This window comes from Ictidomys tridecemlineatus, chromosome 5, assembly GCF_052094955.1.
Source record: "Ictidomys tridecemlineatus isolate mIctTri1 chromosome 5, mIctTri1.hap1, whole genome shotgun sequence".
NCBI classification, from domain to species: Eukaryota; Metazoa; Chordata; class Mammalia; order Rodentia; family Sciuridae; genus Ictidomys; species Ictidomys tridecemlineatus.
In genome coordinates, this window is record NC_135481.1 from 46,609,147 (window position 1) to 46,628,872 (window position 19,726).

At 33.8% G+C, this 19,726-nt stretch overlaps 1 protein-coding gene across 1 annotated transcript; it reads right to left on the reverse strand.

Moving 5' to 3' along the window:
* Positions 1 to 16,962: 16,962 nt before the first annotated feature.
* LOC144377626 (olfactory receptor 4F17) lies at positions 16,963 to 19,368 on the reverse strand. Its single transcript, XM_078049025.1, has 2 exons — positions 18,383 to 19,368; positions 16,963 to 17,026 (listed from the first exon to the last, which is right to left on the reverse strand). Exons 1-2 carry the CDS (start codon positions 19,366 to 19,368, stop codon positions 16,963 to 16,965), a joined length of 1,050 nt encoding a protein of 349 aa, XP_077905151.1.
* Positions 19,369 to 19,726: the final 358 nt, after the last annotated feature.

A 19,726-nucleotide genomic window follows, 5' to 3' on the forward strand; every position in this document is an offset into this window, starting at 1 on the left:
CACAGAATGATTTCCCATATACTCAGTGATTTTAGGAACTACCCATACTTTCTACAAATGTTTGTATATTTTCATTCATTTATTTATTTATTTGCTTTATTAATTATCATTTTCACTGTACATATGTATGGAGTACAGTGTGGTATTTTGATACCTATACATAATGTGTAGTGATAATGTCATGATAATTAAGCTTTCCATCTCTTTATCATTATTTTGGTTTGGAACCTTCAAGCTCTTCCTAGTTGTTCATAAAATATATGATAGGTTATTGTAAACTACATTCATCCTACTGTGTTATAGGGTAATAATTTTATTACCTTGATCTAAATGTATTTTGTATGCATTACTAGTCTCCTTCTATTGCTCTCCAACCCACCACTCACAGCCTCTGATAATCACTGTTCTACATTGATTATTTTAGCATCTACACATGAAAGAGAAGATATGATATTTGTCTTTCTGCATGTGAATTATTTCACTAAATGATGTATCCTCCCATTCCATCCATTTTATTGCAAACCATAGGATGGCATTCTTTTTTTAATGGCTAAACAATATTGTATTGTGTAAATTTACCACATTTTCTTTATCCATTTGTTAATAGGTATCTAGGTTGATTCAATATCTTAGCTTTTATAAATAATACAGCAATAAACATGTCTGTGCAGGCATTCCTGGGTATGTTGATATAATTTCCTTTAGATATATTTACAGAGTGGGATAGTTGGATTATATGAAAGATCTATTCTTAGTTTTTTTTGAGGAACCTCCATACTGTGCTCCATAATGGCTACACTATTTTACATTCCCACTAACAGTATATAAGAATTCCTTTTTCTTCACATCTTTGCCTGCACTTGTTATCTTTTGTCTTTTTGATCATAGCCATTCCAATTGGGGTGAGATAATATATCATTAAAAATTTTTTTATTGTAAATGCACACAATACCTTTATTTTATTTTTATATGGTGCTGAGGATTGAACCAGTGCCTTCCACATGCAAGGCAAGCACTCTGCCACTGAGCTACAATCCTAGACCTAATATATCATTTTTTAAAAATTTTATTTCCCTGTGGCTGATGACAATAATTTTTCATAAATTTGTTGGGCAACTGAATTTCTTCTTTTGAAAAGTGTCTGTTTCATACCAGGTTACTTTTTTTATTATTGAAATTTCTGAGTTCCTTATATATTCTGGATATGAATCTTTTGTCAAATGAATAATTTGAAAAATGTTTTACCATTCTGTATGTTTTCCCTTCATGTTGATTGTTTCCTTTGATGTGCAGAAACTTCTTAGTTTGATGTATTGCCATTTATCTATTTTTGCTTTTGTTTCCTGTGCTTTTGTGGTCTTCTAAAAAAAATTGTTCCTTTCAATGTTTCCCCTATTTTCTTCCAATAGTTTTCTAGTACCAGGTCTTACATTAGATACTCGATCTATTTTGATATATTTTTTTTCATATAGGGTGAGAAAGATAGGTGTCAAATTTAAACATTTTGCATATGGAAATCCAATTTCCCCACCACCATTTATTTAAGAAGCAATTCTTTCTCCAGTGGGTATTTCTGACAACTTTGTTGAATATCAGGTAGCCGTAAATGCCTGGGGGGTAATTTCTTAGGGACTCTATTCTGTTCCCTTCGTTTATGGATCTATTTTTTTTTTTACCAATGCATGCTGTATTGATTACTATAACTTTGTATATTTTGAAGTCAGATAGTGTGCTGCCTCCTGGTTCAGTCTTTTTTCCCCCTCAATATTGCAGTGGCTGTTCAGGTTTTCTTTGTGTTTCCATATAATTTTTAGTATTTTTTTCTAGTTTTTAAAAATGTTATTGGTAATGACATTCCTCATAGAAATAGAAAAAGCAGTCATGAAACTCATCTGGAGAAAGAAGAGAACCAGAATAGCTAAAGTAATCCTTAGCAAGAAGAGTGAAGAAGGTGGCATCATTATACCAGACCTTAAACTATACTACAGAGCAATAGTAACAAAAACAGCATAGTATTGGCACCAAAAGAGACTTTCAGAACAATGGTATAGAATAGAGATCACCGAGACTAACCCCCATAATTACAGTTATGTTATATTAGACAAAGGTGCAAAAACGCACATTGGAGAAAAGATAGTCTTTTCAAAAAATAGTGCTGGGAAAACTGGAAATCCATATGCAATGATATGAAATTGAGCCTGTATCTCTCAACATGCACAAAACTCAATTCAAAGTGGATCAAAGACCTAGGAATTAAATCAGAGACACTGCACCTATTAGAAGAAAAATAGGCCCAAATCTCCATCATGTTGGATTAGGTCCCTACTTCCTTAATAAGACTCCTATAGTGCAAGAAATAAAATCAAGAATCAATAAATGGGATGGATTCAAACTAAAAAGCTTCTTCTCAGCAAAATAAACAATCAGTGAGGTAAATAGAGAGCCTACATTTTTGGAAACAAACAACAATAAGTGTTGGCAAGGATGTGGGGGAAAAGGCACACTCATACATTGCCAGTGGGACTGCAAATTGGTAAATCCAATATAGAAAGCAGTATGGAGAATCATTTGAAAACTTGGAAAGGAACCACCATTTGACTCAGCCATCCCACTCCTCCATCTATACATAAAGGACTTAAAAACAGCATACTACAGGGACACAGCCACATCAATGTTTATAGCAGCACAGTTAACAATAGCTAAACTGTGGAACCAATCTTGATGCCCTTCAGTAGACGAATTGATAAAGAAAACGTGGTATATATACACAAAAGAATATTATTCAGCATTAAAAGAGAATAAAATCATGGCATATGCAGGTAAATGGGTGGAGTTGGAGAATATAATGTTAAGTGAAGTAAGCCAATCCCAACAAACCAAATGCTGAATATTTTCTCTGATTTAAGGATGCTGATTCATAGCATGGGAGTATTAAATGAACTCTAGATAGGGCAAAGGGGAGGGAAGGGAAAGGAGGAAGCATGGTTGTAGGAAAGACGATGGAATGAGGTAGGCATCATTACCCTAAGTGCATGTATGAAGACATGAATGGTGTGACTCTACTTTGTGTACAACCAGAGATATGAAAAGTTGTGCTCTATATGTGTAATATGAATTATAATACATTCTGCTGTCATATATACAAATTAAAAATATGTCATTGGTATTTTGATAAATATTTTATTAAATCTGCAAATTACATTGATTACTATAGAACATTTGACTATATTACGTCATGAATGCAGAAAATCTTTCCAAAGTTTTCAACTTCTTACATCAGTGTTTTGTAATTTGCATTGTGGTGGTCATTTATTTCTTTGGTTAAATTTATTCTGGTGTATTTTATTTTTGTGGCTATTGCAAATGAACTTAATATAATGATTTATTTCTCATTGACATAATTTTTAGTGTATAAAAATGCTATTGATTTATGTATGCTTACTTTGTATTCCTTAATTCTACTGAATTTATCAGTTCTAATAGTCTTTTTGTGGATTCTTTACTTATTTTCAAACAGAATAATTTGATTTTTGCCCTTATTATTTGTAAGCTTTTTGTTTCTTTCTTTGGCATAATTGCTCTGGCTAAAACTTCCATCACTCTATTGAATGAGAGTGGTGATAATGGACATCCTTGTATTGTTCCAAATCTTAGTGGAAAAACTCTCATCTTTCCTATTCAAATGGCTGGTTATGGGGTTGTAATATATAGATTTTGTTGAGGTATGTTCTTTCAATACTTAATTTGTATAGAGCTTTTATCATGAAGACATGTTGAAATTTATTGAATGTTTTTTTCTGCATCTATTGAGGCAATCAGGATTCTTCTCTTGTGTTGATATAATGGATTGCATTTATTAATCTGCATACAGAGAAACATTCCTGTGTTCTTGGAATGAATTTCCTATGATCATGATGAAAGATCTTTATGATGTTCTGTTGGATTTCATTTGTCAGTATTTTGCTGAAAAATTTTGCATCTATATTCATATTAGTCTATGGTTTTCTTTTTTTGCCTTATCATTATCTTGTTTTTGTATCAGGGTTGTTCTGGCCTCACAGGATGAGTTTGGAAGAATTCCCTCCCTTTCAATACCTTGGAATAGTTTAGGAAAAATTGGTGTTAGTTTAAATGCTTGGTAGCATCTAGTAGTGAAGCTATCTGGGCATCAGATTTTCTTTTTAGGAGACTTTATTACTGATTCAATCTCATTGTTACTAGTTTGTTCAGGTTTTCTGTCTTCATAGTTCAATTTTGGTAGGTTATATGTGTTCAGAATTTTATCCATTTCTATCCATATGTTTTCAAATTTGTTGGTATATGCTTGTTTCACAATAATCCCTAATGCTCCTTTTCATTTCTGTGGTTTTGGTTGTAATGTCTCTGTTTTCATCTCTGATTCTATTTACCAGAGTCTTTTCTTAGTCTAGCTAAAGATTTGCCACTTTTGTTTATCTTTTAAAAAACTAACTCAAATTTGTTGACATTTTATACTTTTCAGTTTCTTCTCTCATTGTTTTTTTTTCCTATTACTTTTGGATTTGATATTTTCTTATTTTTCTAGTCATTGAGGTACAGCAAAAACTGATTTATTTTAAGTCTTTCTGAATTTTCGGATTTAAATATTTTCTGATAAGTTTTTCTGTTAGAATTTCTTGTGTTATATCCTAAGAGTTTTGATGTGTTGGGATTCCATTTTCATTCATTTCAAGAAAAATTTAAAATTTTCTTTTGATATCTTTCCTGAGACATTGGTTTGTCAAGAAGAATTTATTTAATTTCCATGTATATGACTTGGATATTTTCTAAACGTATACTTGCTATTTTTATTTTATTTTATTGTTGTATACTTAGATTGCACTGTGGTCAGAAAAGATACTCAATATGTTCTTGTCAATTTTCCCCTACCGTAGCAAATACATAAAATAATCAACTTGTAAAGGGCAAAGTGTCATTATGGCTTGTGATTTTGGAGGTTCAAGTCCATGAACATTTAGCCTCATTGCTTTTAGAATTGTGGTAAGGTGGATCATCATGGTAGTATTGTGTTACAGACAGAACTGCTTACCTTATGGCTAGGGACCAAGAAAGAGGAAGAGACAGGGGTCACACAATCTCTTAAGATATGCCTCCATTGACTTGAAGATGTCTCTTAGGACCCTTGTCTTAAATGTTCCTCACCTCCCAATTATGCCACTTGAAAAACAAGCCTTTAACACAGGATCTTTTAGTGGATATTCCAGGTCAAAACCATAGCATACCACAATCTCAATTTTTAAAAATTTGTTGAGACTTGTTTGTGGCCTATCATTTCATCTATTCTGATAAAATTTGCTTGTGCTATTAGGAAGAGTGTTTATGCTGCATTTGTTGGATGGATGGTTCTGTAGATGTCTAAGTTCACTGGTTTAAAATACAATTTAATTCTGCTGTTACTTTATTGATATTCTGCCTGGATGATTTGTCTATTGCTGAAAGTGGTGTGCCAAAATCCCTTACTGTTAATATATTGGAGTCTATCTCTCCATTTTAGGTCTAATAATATTTGCTTTATATATTTGTATATGTATTGGTCATATACATGTGTGTATGTGTATATGTGTGTGAGTATGTATATATACACACAAATATGTAATATATAATATATATTTTTACTTCCTATTGTTGGATTGACTCCTTTATAATTACATAATGACCTTTATTATCTCTTTTTTACTGATTTTGATTTAAAGTCTATTTTATATGGGTATGGCTACTCCTGCTTTCTTTTGGATTTCATTTTCATGGAGTATCTTTTTCTATCTATGCATAATCTCAGAGGGGAAGTGTTTTTTTTGTAAACAACATAGCTGGGTTTTGATTTTTATCCATTCAGTGTTTCTATGTCTTTTAATTAGAGAAATTTAATTAATTTATATTCAAGGTAATTATCAATAGAAATTATTTTCCTACAGCTGTTTTATAAGTTGTGTTCTATTTCTGCCTTCCTTCCTTCCTTCTTTCCTTCCTTCCTTCTTTCATTCCTTCCTTCCTTCCTCTTTTCTCCCTCTTGTTCCTTTCTCTTTGTCTCTATCTTTCTCTCTTTCTCACTTTCTTTCTTTTCCTTTTTCTCTTCTCTCATAGTCTTCCTTTGTGGTTAAGTGATTTACTCTAGTAGTGAGTTTGACTCTTTGCTTATTATTTTTGCTTTGTCTTTTATAGATTTTTGCTTTGTGGTTATCATGAGTTTTGCAAAAAACTTACTGACTGATTTAACACCTTATTTTGTAATGATAGCAACATAACATGATAGTTAAGGTAGGGAATGAAATGGAGGAAGACAGAGATGGGCGTGGATATACTAATGGAAAACTCTACACTTGCAGTCCATTTATTCCTTCATTTTTGAATTTTTTATATCTCATTTTACATCTTTCTCTATTGCCCATCTCAATATGTTAATGTAGCTATTATTATTTTAATTATTTTGTGTTTTCATTTTCTGTTAATGTGAATGGTTTGTATACCATTGTTACATTAAGACATTCTGAATTTGTTTGTGTACTTTCTATTATCAACAAGTTTTATGCCTTTCCATGTTTTCTTCTTATCCATTAGTGTTTCTTCCTTTCAGTTTGGAAAACTCCCTTTAGAATTTTGTATAGGACAGATCTGGAGGACATACATTTTCTATGTGTTTGCTTCTTTGGGAATGATTTCTCTCTTTATTTCTAAAGGATAGTTTTACTGGGTACAGAGCTCTCAGTGGACTCCCCCCCCCCACCTTTAGTACTGTGAAAATTTCATTCCACTCTTCTGGCTTATAAGATTTCTGTTGAGATATCACTTGTCAGACCAGTTGAGACACACCTATGAGTTGTTTGTTTCTTTTTCATTGCACATTTGAGAATCTTCTCTTTAATATAAGCTATCTTGGGGCAGACTTGGTTGAGTTAAATTTGACTGATGACTTTAGACCTCTCTGTACTTGGTGTTTGTATCCTCTTTTAGGTTTGGAAAGTTTTCTGTTGTTATCTATCTATGCTCTCCTAATGTTCCTAAAGTTTTTTTCATTCCTCTACATTCTTGTTTTCCTTCTCCGTGTACCTTTTTTTTTTTAAAAAAAATAAATTTGTTTTAATTATTTATACATGACAGTAGGATGTACTTTGATACATCATATATAATGGTGTATAAATTCTCATTCTTTGATTGTACATGATGTAGAATGACGGGTTGTATAATTATATATGTACATAGGGTAATAATGTCCCTATTCTATTATCATACCCCATCTCCTCCCTTCACTTCCCTCTACCTAAACTTACTAATTCTTCCCTAGTGGTGGTGCTGGGGTGGGTCCCCCCACTCCCGCTCCTGCCATCATGTGAGTTAGCATGTGAGTTAGCATCTGCATATCAGAGAAAACATTCAGCTTTTGTTTTTTTTGGGATTGACTTATTTCACTTAGCATGATATTTACCAGCTCCATCCATTTACCGGGAAATGCCATAATTTCATTATTTTTTAACGCTGAGTAACATTCCATTATATATACATGTGCCCCATCTTTTTTATCCATTCATCTGTTTAAGGGCACCTAGGCTGGTTCCATAGTTTAGCTATTGTGAATTGCTTCTCTGTGTACTTTTGAGTAACCTCTGCTTCATCTATCCTGCTGCTAATGCCTTCTATCATGTTTTAAATTTTGCTGTATTTTTCAACTTCAAGATTTTGATTTGAGTTTCTAGTTGCTTCCATCTTTTGTGGAGCTTTTCTGTTATAATATTAAAACATTTATCTATGTTCTTTTAAAGTTCACTTAGTTTCCTTAAAACAGCTGTTTTAAATGATACTCCCAAGCATTTGCTCATAATGTTTGCTATCTGGTTAGTTTTGGTGCCTTATTTTGACTGTTTGATGAGGTCATGGTTCCCTGAAAGTTCTGGATGCTTATTGGTGTGCAGTGTTGGCTGTGCACCAAAGGATTAGGTATTCACTCCTGTTTATAATCTGGCTTGGTTTGTTCCCATCTTTCTAGAAGTTCTAATTAGGTTTCTTATTTCTTCAGCCTACATTGTCTTCCACTATTTCAGCACTAGATGGTGCCCTAATTCCAAGTTTTCGGTGAGTTCATGGTTGATATTTTGTCACTGTTTTAGTGGTTGACTATGATACCATGATATACTGCATTGCCACAGCCCTACAAGCAATAGAGCCAATTGATCATGGAGTAAAACCTTCAAAACTATAAGTCAAAGCAAATCTTTCTCATTTAAAGTTGATTATCTCAGGTGTTTTGTGTTGATAAACAAAAGTTGACCAAGAGACACCAAAATAATAAACAACCAAAGCAAAAATAGACAAGGAGAAGTGTGTTAAATTAAAACATTCTGCATGGCAAACAATTAACAGAGTAATAATACATCTTACAGTTTGGTAGAAAATACTTTTAAACTATACATCTGATAAGGGGTTTATATGCAAAAACTATAAGATGGGTACAGAACCTGAAGAGATATTTCTAAAAAGATGATATAAACACCAAATAGGTATATTAAAAGATGCTTATCACATTAATTATCAGAAAAATTCAAATAGAAACCACAATGACACCAAAAACCCTGCTAAAACATCTCTATTACAAGAAAAGACAAAAGATAACAAAAGGTTAAGATGCAGAGAAATGGAAATCTTTGTACACTGTTGCTGGGACTATATATTGATATAGCCATTATAGAATTAGTATATATCTCAAACAATTAAAAAGACTTATCATATGATTCTATACCTTGGTCTATATTTGAAGAAAATTCAATCAGTATGTCCAAGAGATATCTGCATTCCCATGTTCTCTACAGCATTACTTACAATAGCTAAGACATGGAAACAGCATAAGAGTTCACTGAAAGATGAATGGATAAAAAATATTTGACACATATACACAGTAGGATAATATTCAGCCTTAAAAAAGAAGATCTTGCCTCTTGCTACATGTGGATGAAAATGGAGCCTTTATGCTAGAAGTGACAGTCTGGAGGAAGACTGCAGCATCTACTTAACATGTGGAATCTAATGTGGTAAAACTCGGGGGAGATCTGAAGTGTTCTTGTTACATGTGCACACTGGTAACATGCACATATATATGCATACTGGTAATTATGTAAGATGAAGCATGTTAATTAGTTCAATTGTAGAGGTTATTTCACAGTGTCCACGTATATTGACACATAAAGCCATACAGCTTAAGTACATGTGATTTTTATTTGTCAATTATATATCAGTAGAGATGAAAAAAGAAGTTAGAAAAAGACAAGCAAATTAAACTCAAATGAACAGAAAGAAAGAAGCATGACAGATAAGAGCAGAAATCAATAAAATAGAAAGTAGACAAAATATATTAAATTAATGCATTAGGGTTCTCCAGAGAGACTGAAACAATAGCGTGTGTATGTGCTTCTATTTCAAAGAATTAACTCAAGCAAGTGTGGAGTCTGGCAAGTGTAAATCCAGCAGACTTGAGACCCAGGGAAGAATAGATATTGCAGCTGATGAGTTTGAAAGACTAGAGTCTAGAGATAAAATCTCATATTCTTTTTTTCTTTTTGCCTTTCCTTCCTTCCTTCCTTCCTTCCTTCCTTCCTTCCTTCCTTCCTTCCTTCCTTCCTTCCTTCCTTCCTTCCTTCCTTCCTTTCTTCCTTCCTTCCTTCTTTCCTTTCTTCCTTCCTTCCTTCCTTCCTTCCTTCCTCTCTCTTTCTTTTCTTTTTTTATTTTTTTGCTTAAGGACTTCAACTGATTGAAGGAGGCCTCTCTACACTATAGAGGTTCTTCTATTTTATTTAAAGTCTACTGATTTAGATGCTAATTTCATCTAATAAGAATACGTTCAAAGGACTATCTAGACTAGCATTTGCCAAAATAGCTGGGTATTATAGCCTAAGTTGACCCATAAAATTAACCACTATATATAAAAAAACCCCACAACTCTAGCAAAGCTTAAATCTTTGAAATGTTTAGTAAATTTGATTAAGTCCTTAGTTAGGTTGATCTGTAAAATAGAAAAAAAATGACTGAATTAGAATGAAAGAGGAGATATCAATGAAGATACTAATGATGTTAAAAATCATAAAGTAATATTGAAAAGAATTCTATGCTAATACATTTAACAGTTTAGATGGAATCGACAAATTTGTCAAAAAGTATATTTTTGTCTTGGAACAAGGCAAAAATATCTTCTCTCAAGAATCCTGTTCTTCATTGTACTGGAAATCTTAGGCATTGCAATAAGAGAAGTAAAAGAAGAAAATGATAAAAAAATTTAGAGTTGTTTCCACTTACAGATGATAGCATTACTGGTTTGGCAAATATTAAAAATCCTACAAAGCAGTCACTAGAAAAATATGTAAATTTAATAACTTATTAGAACATGATATTCATAAAAAATCATACAGCTGTAGGATTATCTTTTCACAAAATTGTGTAGTGAAAATTATATAACACTACTGAAAGAAATGAAGGAAGAGCCAAGTAAACAGAGAGATACACATTGGAATACTCAGCCAGCCATTACAATTTTCAATTAGAAAACTCTGTTTCTCCCTGGTACCCTCCCCCCAAAGAAAAATAAAACCTGAAAAAACAAACAAACAAACAAACAAAAAAACAAAAAGAAAACCACTCTGTTTGTCATTTCCTTGATGTCTCAGTAGAATTCAGTTCTCACTTTTGCTTCTTTTAGCTCATGAGGTTGTCAGAGGCTCTGCTGTGTTCTCTTTCAGCAGCTTCTCTCTGCTTGATTTTTCAGCCTTTTGACTACACCAAGAATTGATAAATGGTAGAAAATGATATGCAAAAGTTGGGCTTATCTCAGTGAACTTTTCTTTTCTTAGTTCCTCAATTCCTAGCTGCTTCTGATATTTTCAAATCAATCTCTCTCTCTCTCTCTCTCTCTCTCTCTCTCTCTCTCTCTCTCTCTCTCTCTCCCTCACTCACTCATTATCTATGGGAATCAAATACTTAGTCTTTATTCACTTTTTCTGGTTCTGTCAAACACTTTTGCTAGAGTGTGTTCAGATGATGTCAGCACTGCTTTGGTTGTGTTGACTTTTCAATCTGTTGACTTCTCTCATTTACTCTCTTCTGCTTTTTTAACTCCATGAATTTATTTGCTGAATAATCCAGAATATTTGTCCTCTTGAATAGTCTATGCTTTGCATTTATTATTTTCCTACATTTTCACTGATGCACTATAATTGGGCATAATGATGGGATTTATTGTTACATTTTTGTACATACACATAACAACATATAATTTGGCCAATATCATGCCCCAGAACTTCTCATTTCCTCTCTGCTTCCTACCCTTTAGTTGCTTTTCTCTACTGATCTCCCAGAGGTCATTTCTTTTTTAAAAATTTTATTCTAATTAGTTATATGTGACAGTAGAATGCATTCAGACACATTGTACTCAAATAGAGCATAACTTCTCATTCCTCTGGCTGCATATGGTGCTGAGTTGCATGGGTAGTGTAATCATACATGTTATAGGGTAAAAATGCCTGTTGCATTCTACTATCCTTCCCATGTCCACTACCCCACCCTTCTCCTCAGTCCCCTCTGCACAATCCAAAGTTTCTTCATTGTTCCCTACCCCCTCTCCCACTTCGGAAAAGCATCCAATTATCAGAGAAAACATTTAGCCTTTGGTTTTTTAGGATGGGCCCATTTCCCTTAGCATGGTATTCTCTAGTTCCATCCATTTACCTGCAAATGCCACAATTTCATTCTTCTTTAAGGCTGAGTAATATTACATTGTGTATATGTACCACATTTTTTAATCCATTCATCTCTTGAAGGGCATATAGGTTGGTTCCACAGTTTAGCTCTTGTGAATTGAGCTGCTATAAACATTGATGTGGCTGCATCATTGTAGTATGCTGATTTTAAGCCCTTTGGGTATAAAGTGAGGAGTGAGATAGCTGGGTCAAATGGTGGTTTGATTCCAAGTTTTCTGAGGAATCTCCATACTGGTTTTCAGAGTGACTGTACCAATTTTCAGTCCCACCAGCAATTTATGAGTGTTCCTTTTCCCCCCAACTCAAAAAAACTTAACACCAATAAATAAATAAATAAATAAAAATAATGCAGTCAATAGATGGGCTAAGGGACTGATAGACACTCCACAGAAGAAGAAATACAACTGATCAATAAACACATGAAAAAATATTCATCATCACTAGCAATTAGAGAAATGCAAATCAAAACTACTCTAAGATTTCATCTCACTCCAGTCAGAATGTCAATTATTAAGAACACAAGCAATAATAAATGTTGACGAGGATGTGGGGAAAAAGGTACACTCAAAGGTCATTTCTTACAGCAGTTCAGCCTCTCAGTGCTGGTGGAGTGTGATGTGATTCAATTGTATTTTCTTTAGTAATGATCTGGGGAAAGTCGCTGTGACAATTTGTAGGGGCTGTCATACCACAGGTCGCCAGACAGTAGCTTTATCAACAGACATTTATTTTAGGAGGCCAGATATGAAGATGTTAACTGGAAAGGTTTCTTCTGAGTATTTTCACCTGGGCTTATCGATTGCGATTTTCTACCTCTGTGGTCTAACTCCCAGGATCTTTTGTGCTTCTTTGCATTATTTTCTCCTCTTATAAAAAGTTTGAGGGACATATTTCTGAGGGTGACTTTGAACTTGTGTTCCTCTGACTTTCTGGAATTATAGGTGTGCACCACCAATCTCTGTCAGGAAAAAACTGTAGGCTGAGACAGGAGGATTGCAAGTTCAAAGCCAGCCTCAGCAAAGGCGAAGCACTGAGCAACTCAGTGAGACCCTGTCTCTAAATAAAATACAAAAATAAGGCTGGGGATGTGGCTCCATGGATGAGTGCCCTTATGTTCAATTTTCAGTACCAAACAAACAAACAAACAAACAAATAAACAAAAACTGTAGGTATGGTTTTTACTGCTGATGGAAATCTGGGTTTCCTCTGAGGGGCTGAGGCACATGTACAAAATGTCCTTTTTGTCAGGTTGACTTAGGTCATTGCTCTGTGGGTCCACAGAAATATCTTTCAATCATGGATGATACCTTTAATGGCCTCCACGATTATTATCTTTATTTCTCAGGACTGAGAACTCCAGATTTGAAGAAAATGAGTTATGGTAGGACATCTTCAAAAGTCAAAAATCAGAACGAGCAGGTTTTGACAATATCCAAACTCTGTACTAACAAAATGAATGAAGCTCAGCTTTTGGAATGATAAACTTTTTGTTTTCTCCTCTGATGAGAATTCTTGGGTTCGATGAGAAGATATATCATTTCCTGGTTTTCTGGATGCCCAGCATTCTCCCTGTGGTTCTATCAGTACCTGTATAGCACGGAAATCTCCAGAGTGTAGGAGAGGAGGTCCAGAAATGGATCTGAAGAATCTATGCTTTGTATTTATGTCATCGAGTTCATGTAGTGTTCCACATATTTCTCTCTGCTACAGTTTTCCTATAGACTGGCATTAGAGAGTGTTTATTAATCAGACTCATTTTTATACTTTGTGTTATTTTTTTCCTATTTCCTCCATGTGATATAAATATTGACCAATGTGTTAAGGTATTGTCAGCCTATCTTTTTCTTATAAGTTTTTTTTCCTGAAAACTGTTAATCAATCATCTTAGTGTCTATTGATTGCTGCCTTAGACCCATTGATTCATTATGAATTTCAAAATATTGATTATTTTAGTTCTATAGTTCTCATTGCAACTAGTATCTTGAATTTCTTTTTTTAAAATTTTTTATTTTGAGAGAGGGTCTCACTAAGTTAATGAGGCTGGCTCAGATTTGCCATCCTCTTCCCTCCCCTCCTGAGATTATGACCTTCATTTCTTTTTTAAAAAAATATTTTGTTAGTTGTAGTTGGACAAAATGGCTTCTTTAAATTTATTTTTATCTAGTGCTGAGGATCAAACCCAGCACCTCACATGTGCTAGGCGAGTGCTCTGCCACTGAGCCACAACCCCAACCCCAGTATCTTGAAATTTCTTTACAGATATTTTTCTTCATCAACAATGTATTTACCTCCTCTCAAAATTATCACATAGGAAGGACATAATATATTACTTGGGCCTTTCTTTTTTTGTCATCAAGTTTCAGAACATTTAGTAGACATATTAATTACTTCCAAAGGATGGAAATATACTATATTTTATTTTGATAATTGTTGTGATTTTTATGGATACTTTTATGTAGTGAGGCTTCAATCTGTTAAACTGATCATTCTTATTATTTATGCTTATATGGTTTCATTTCTGGTTAACTATTAACTGTTGAAGTTGGCTCCTGTGTTTTTTTGACATGATCCCAATATTTTTATTTAGCTTCCTTTCATTGAGACCTGAAAAACATGTTCCAGAACAATCATGTGTGTTTCTGCTTCAGATCTATAATGAATTATTTATCTAAGAATCCCTGATTCTTCTTAGTGGAAAATAGCATTTGAATGCTGCACAAGACCATTAGGTGAATTCATTGCTACTGGGCTGTCCTTGCTTCAAGGTCTTTTCAGTGGATAGAGTTAAGAAATACTTTTATTATTAGTAAAAGAAAACTAAGTTAATACTTCATATTTCTAATTCAAATAAGAAAAGATTATTTGGTGTTTTAATTAGTATCTTCTTTAATGCTGACAATTTTGACTCTTATTGCTATTAACACAATTACTTACTTACTCAAAATATTTCTGTAACAGTAAAACTAATATTTTTACTAGTAGCAAGTAAGAAGTTTTGGTTCTTTTTATGTTTTCCATTCTCAGGATATATTCCATATCACTTTGACTTTGTCTTAGTGTCTAATGAAATGATTATTTTCTCTGATGTTATACCACCCAATTAAAAATGCCACTAAATTACTTGTTTTGGTTTAAATGTGATTTTCTTTTGAGATTGAAGTTTCTTTTCCTGTTTATTTAATTTTAAGTATATAGAAAATAGTTATATGATTCCAAAGCCAAACCATAAGATATATTCAGAAAACCTGGCTTTTATCCCTGTGCCTTGCCTTGTTTCTTTATCCTGCCCAAATAAAACTTTTTGTTGTTTTTCATGTTCTATTTAAAATGCTTACTTAAATATTTATACATCTACATATACATATAAATCTAATATATATGTATCTCCATTTTAACATAGAAATCAGTATTGTAGAGACACTCTTTGGCACATTATTGTTTTTCACTTATGAAATATCTTGTCTATTATTCCAGAAAAGTATTTGGAGATATTAGTTGCTTAAAACTGCACTAATATATAATTTATGTGAGGAGTTCATTTTTACTGATCTTATCTTAGGTATTTTTCATTTCTTGCTATTTAAAACAACATCTCAATGCTTTAAGCCTTGTGGTTGGTTGTTTTGTATTTTTGCTAATATATCCTTAGAAGATTTCCAGATAAAAAATAAATGGAGTGTGAATTTTTCTAGGTAGTGCTAAGAGGTTTTACCATTTTTTTTTCACCAACAAGGCATGAGTACCTCTTTATAGGTTCATCAACAGGTTGTTTTATCACATACTTAGGTCAGATACTCAATACCATATAGACCAGATCCGACATTTAAATTGTAGGAGTTCTGTGTTTGGGATTGGGTCTCTGATACTCTTCATGATTGTGGCATGCCTGGCTGCTAGGAAGTTTCTGTGCAAAGGTACAGAATGCCTGGCTGCTAGGAAGTTTCTGTGCAAAGGTACAGAATGCCTGGATACTGGGAAACTTCTGTGTCAAAGACATGAGATGCCTGGCCACTGTAGCAATGCTCTTCAGGAGGGTTTCCACCTTGACTTTGGGCACATAGCTCCTGGGAATAAAGGAAGTGGCTTGCTTGATAACTACAATGTTTCATCAAGCTCTGGTGCTCCTGGAGCTGCCCGCCTAATAGTAACTTCAGACAATGGACTTTCTTGAGAACTGCACAAAACTCCTAAAGTCACATATTGTAACTGTGAAATGTAACTGCAGTATAAACAACTTTATTGATACTCTAAACAATAATAATATTGTGGTTTTGGTTGATGACCTAATGTAACCTATTGGTATAAATAAATGTGGCCGCTTGGACAAACAGCTACTCTACCACCTTCCCTGCCCCTTCACCTTGTCTCTGTATCTCCTTTCTTTGAGATTCTTTACATTTAGTATAACTGTACTTTGCATATATCTCAACCTAAGAGAGCTTGAACATTTTATCATGTATGTATTTAAAGATGGTGTTCACCTTTTAAAGTATGAACTGTTAGTTTATATTAGTTGTCCATTTTTTCTATTAGTTTGTTAGATTTTTGGAAGTTCTTTACATATTAGAACTGTTACTCCTTGTGATGTGAGTTGCAAATACCTCTCATTATCTTCTTATTTTTTTAGATATTTTTATCAATTCATTAAAAACTAATTCTACATAGTCAATAGTATTAATCTTTATCACATTTATAGATTATAAAGACACCAATTCATGTTTTCTTTTAATATTTGAACTGTTTTCCCCCATATTGCTATACAATTTTTTTCCCACTGTCAGTTTAATGGGTCCTTCCTTTTCTCACTGATTTGAAATACTGTCATTAACATATACTATTTTTATTAGGTGTTTTAAATATGCTTATAAATCTCATCATCTTTTTTCCTGGAGTAGAAATAATCTAACCCTTTTATTATCTGACTCTCCTTATCTATTAATTCAAGCCAAACTTTGACAATACATTCCTTTTTCCTTAGGATTCTCACTGGGAAGAGGAGAGAGTTGTCAGAATCATTTGTTAAGTGTCTTTTTTCAACTGGTATTCTTATCTTCTTTCATACTGATTGTTTAGAGTGCCTTCTGAGGATGGCAAAGTCTGAATGCAGGAGTGCATACATAAATACACACACTGGCACAAAAATACATATCCTTCCTCTTAGGACTGCTGTGCTCTCAATGAAAATTTGCTAAGAATAGAACATACTGCATTCCTCAGTTGTGTCAGGGAAAAAATAATGGTTGAGAACTTTTGACTTTATTGATATATAGGGTTTATATAATAATTATAAAATTACTTAATATTTATTGAGTGATGAATATGCCACAAATTGTGTTATCTGATATATATTTATTATTTATTCATTATTTCATTTTCTCTCTCTCTCTCTTTTTTTTTTTTTTTTTTTTTTAGTACTGGGGATTGAACTCAGGGGCACTGGCTGGACCACTGAGCCATATCCCCAGCCCTATTTTGTATTTTCTTTCTTTTTTTTGTGGTACTGGGGATTGAACCAGGACCCTGCATATGCAAGGCAAGCACTCTACCAACTGAGCTATATCCCCAGCCCTTGTATTTTATTTAGAGACAGGGTCTCACTGAGTTGCTTAGCTCCTCGCCATTGATGAGGCTAGCTTTGAACTTGCGATTCTCCTCTCTTAGTCTCCAGAGCTGCTGGGATTACAGGCATGTACTATTGTGCCCAGTTCATTGTCTCTTATAATAACCATATGCAACAAGTATTATTATCTCTTTGTTTTAAAATATGGAAACTAAAGCTACAATAGCTAAATAATATACTTAAGATATGGTTAGTAAGAAGTAAGTAGAGTTGATCCTAGTTATTTTATTTTATTTTTTTACTTTAAAAAGCTAATCAGGAAAAAAGGATACAGGTGGATTCAAGCAATACACTTCATGCCAACATACCAAGACACTGGATCCCTTTAAATTCTTTTTGTTGCTTATCAGGTGTTGTCATATACCACAGGATATCAAGTACCTTCAAGGTAAATTTCATGTTGGTAGCCTTACGCTTCCTATCATTCTCTGATAATTCACTCATAGAGTAAGGATTGTTATAGTGGCAGGAAGTAAACTATAAATTGTTAAGCCTCTTACAATTTTTTAACCTTTTAAAAATTTACATAAATCCATATCACTAAGCATACTTTCTTGAGATAGTCATGTGGTAATTCCTTTATTGATGTTTTTAGTGTAAATGAGACAAATAAAATTGAAAAATATTTGTATAAGCCAGACTAGTTTTCATCTTGACCTCTGTTTAACACAAAATTACCCATGAAGGCTCCCAGATACTAATGGATTTACGCCTTCCATTGTTGTAAAAATTTGTAATGTCTTTTGAATGCATGATATTAATTTTACATTTGTATCCAAAAATAAAGCACACAAAGATGTTGAAAGCTAAATTGATGCAGCGTATGTGTTTAACAGTTATTAATTGATGAGGGAATGGAAGTAACAATTTTCGTGAACTTTTCTAAATAACTTACAAAATTTACTATATATTATGTCATTATATCAAATCAATCTCTCAGTTACAGAAGACCTAAGATGTTATCCCTGAATTCCATTTTCCCAGCCGTCTCATTGCAGTCTTCATGTCTTTGTTTCTCAGCGTGTATATAATTGGGTTCAAGAGAGGAGTGACCACAGAATAAAACACAGCAAGGAATTTATCTAATGATTTAACAGGGAATGGCCAGGCATAAATGAAGATGCATGGTCCAAAAAACAAAAGAACTACTGTGATGTGAGCAGTCAAAGTGGACAAAGCCTTGGATGACCTGTCTGAAGGGCGACGCTGGATGGTCATTAGGATGATGGTGTAGGAGATGATTAGGAGAACAAAAGAACACACAGTGAGCACACCACTGTTAGCAATGACCATTATATCCAACCTGTAAGTTTCTGTACAGGCAAGTTTGATTACCCGAGGGAGGTCACAGTAAAAGCTGTCCACCTCATTGGGACCACAGAAGGGTAAGTTCACTGCAAAGGCCAACTGGCTCACTGAGTGAAGGAAACCAATCCCCCATGCAGCGGCTACAATGCCAACGCACACATTGCCACACATAATTGTAGTGTAGCGTAGGGGTTTACAGATCGCTGTATATCTGTCAAAGGCCATGGCGATGAGGATCACCAACTCACTCCCACCAAAGAGGTGAAGGAGAAATATCTGTGCCAGGCAGCCCTTGAAAGAGATGACTTTACGAGTTCTGAAAAAGTCAGCAATCATCTTGGGGGCTGTGACTGAAGACAGAGACAGATCAATGAGTGAGAGGTTGGCCAGCAAGAAGTACATGGGGGAGTGAAGGTGTGAGTCTGAAGCCACCGTTATGACAATAAGAAGGTTTCCAAACACAATTCCTACATAGAAAACAAAGAAGAACAGAAACAGGAAAATCTGGAGTTCCTGAGAATTGGAGAGCCCAAGAAAAATGAACTCAGTCACCACAGAGTGATTTGCTTCACTTATTGATACATTCCAGGAGATGGTCTCTACAATTCCCTTGGAGAAGAGAATGAAAAAGAAATCAGAATTGTTATATTCAATCCAAAGCTTCATTCTGTGCACTCTCCTCACTCATAGAATGAGTGGTTCACTATATAAAGGTTTTATAATTTAAAATCTAAAGTTAGAACTTTATCTCACACCATTACCCTGGTTATCCCTTATAGTTAGGTTATCTAAGTCTTTACATTATCTCCACTCATATTGCTTATTTCTAATAAAATACAAGTAACTCTATTACCCTCTTTGCCAGGTTGTCTGTACTGTTACAGTACAGTACAGTATATTCATCTCATTTTCCTCTCAAATTCAAAAACTGTTCAAATTCTTTAGCAAACATTTTCCATTACTTGATGATATTAAAGTTCTTGGAATATACCAAAATGAAATGCATGAGGAAAAATAGAACAAA

What these genes read in the sequence shown, in the direction of transcription:
- LOC144377626 (XM_078049025.1), bottom strand. Translation starts at nt 19,368, where the DNA reads ATGAAGCTTTGGATTGAATATAACAATTCTGATTTCTTTTTCATTCTC. An exon ending in GACATGAAGACTGCAATGAG is followed by an intron (nt 17,027 to 18,382) that starts ACGGCTGGGAAA and finishes ATCAATAAAGTC; the next exon opens with AAAAGTTCTCAACCATTATT.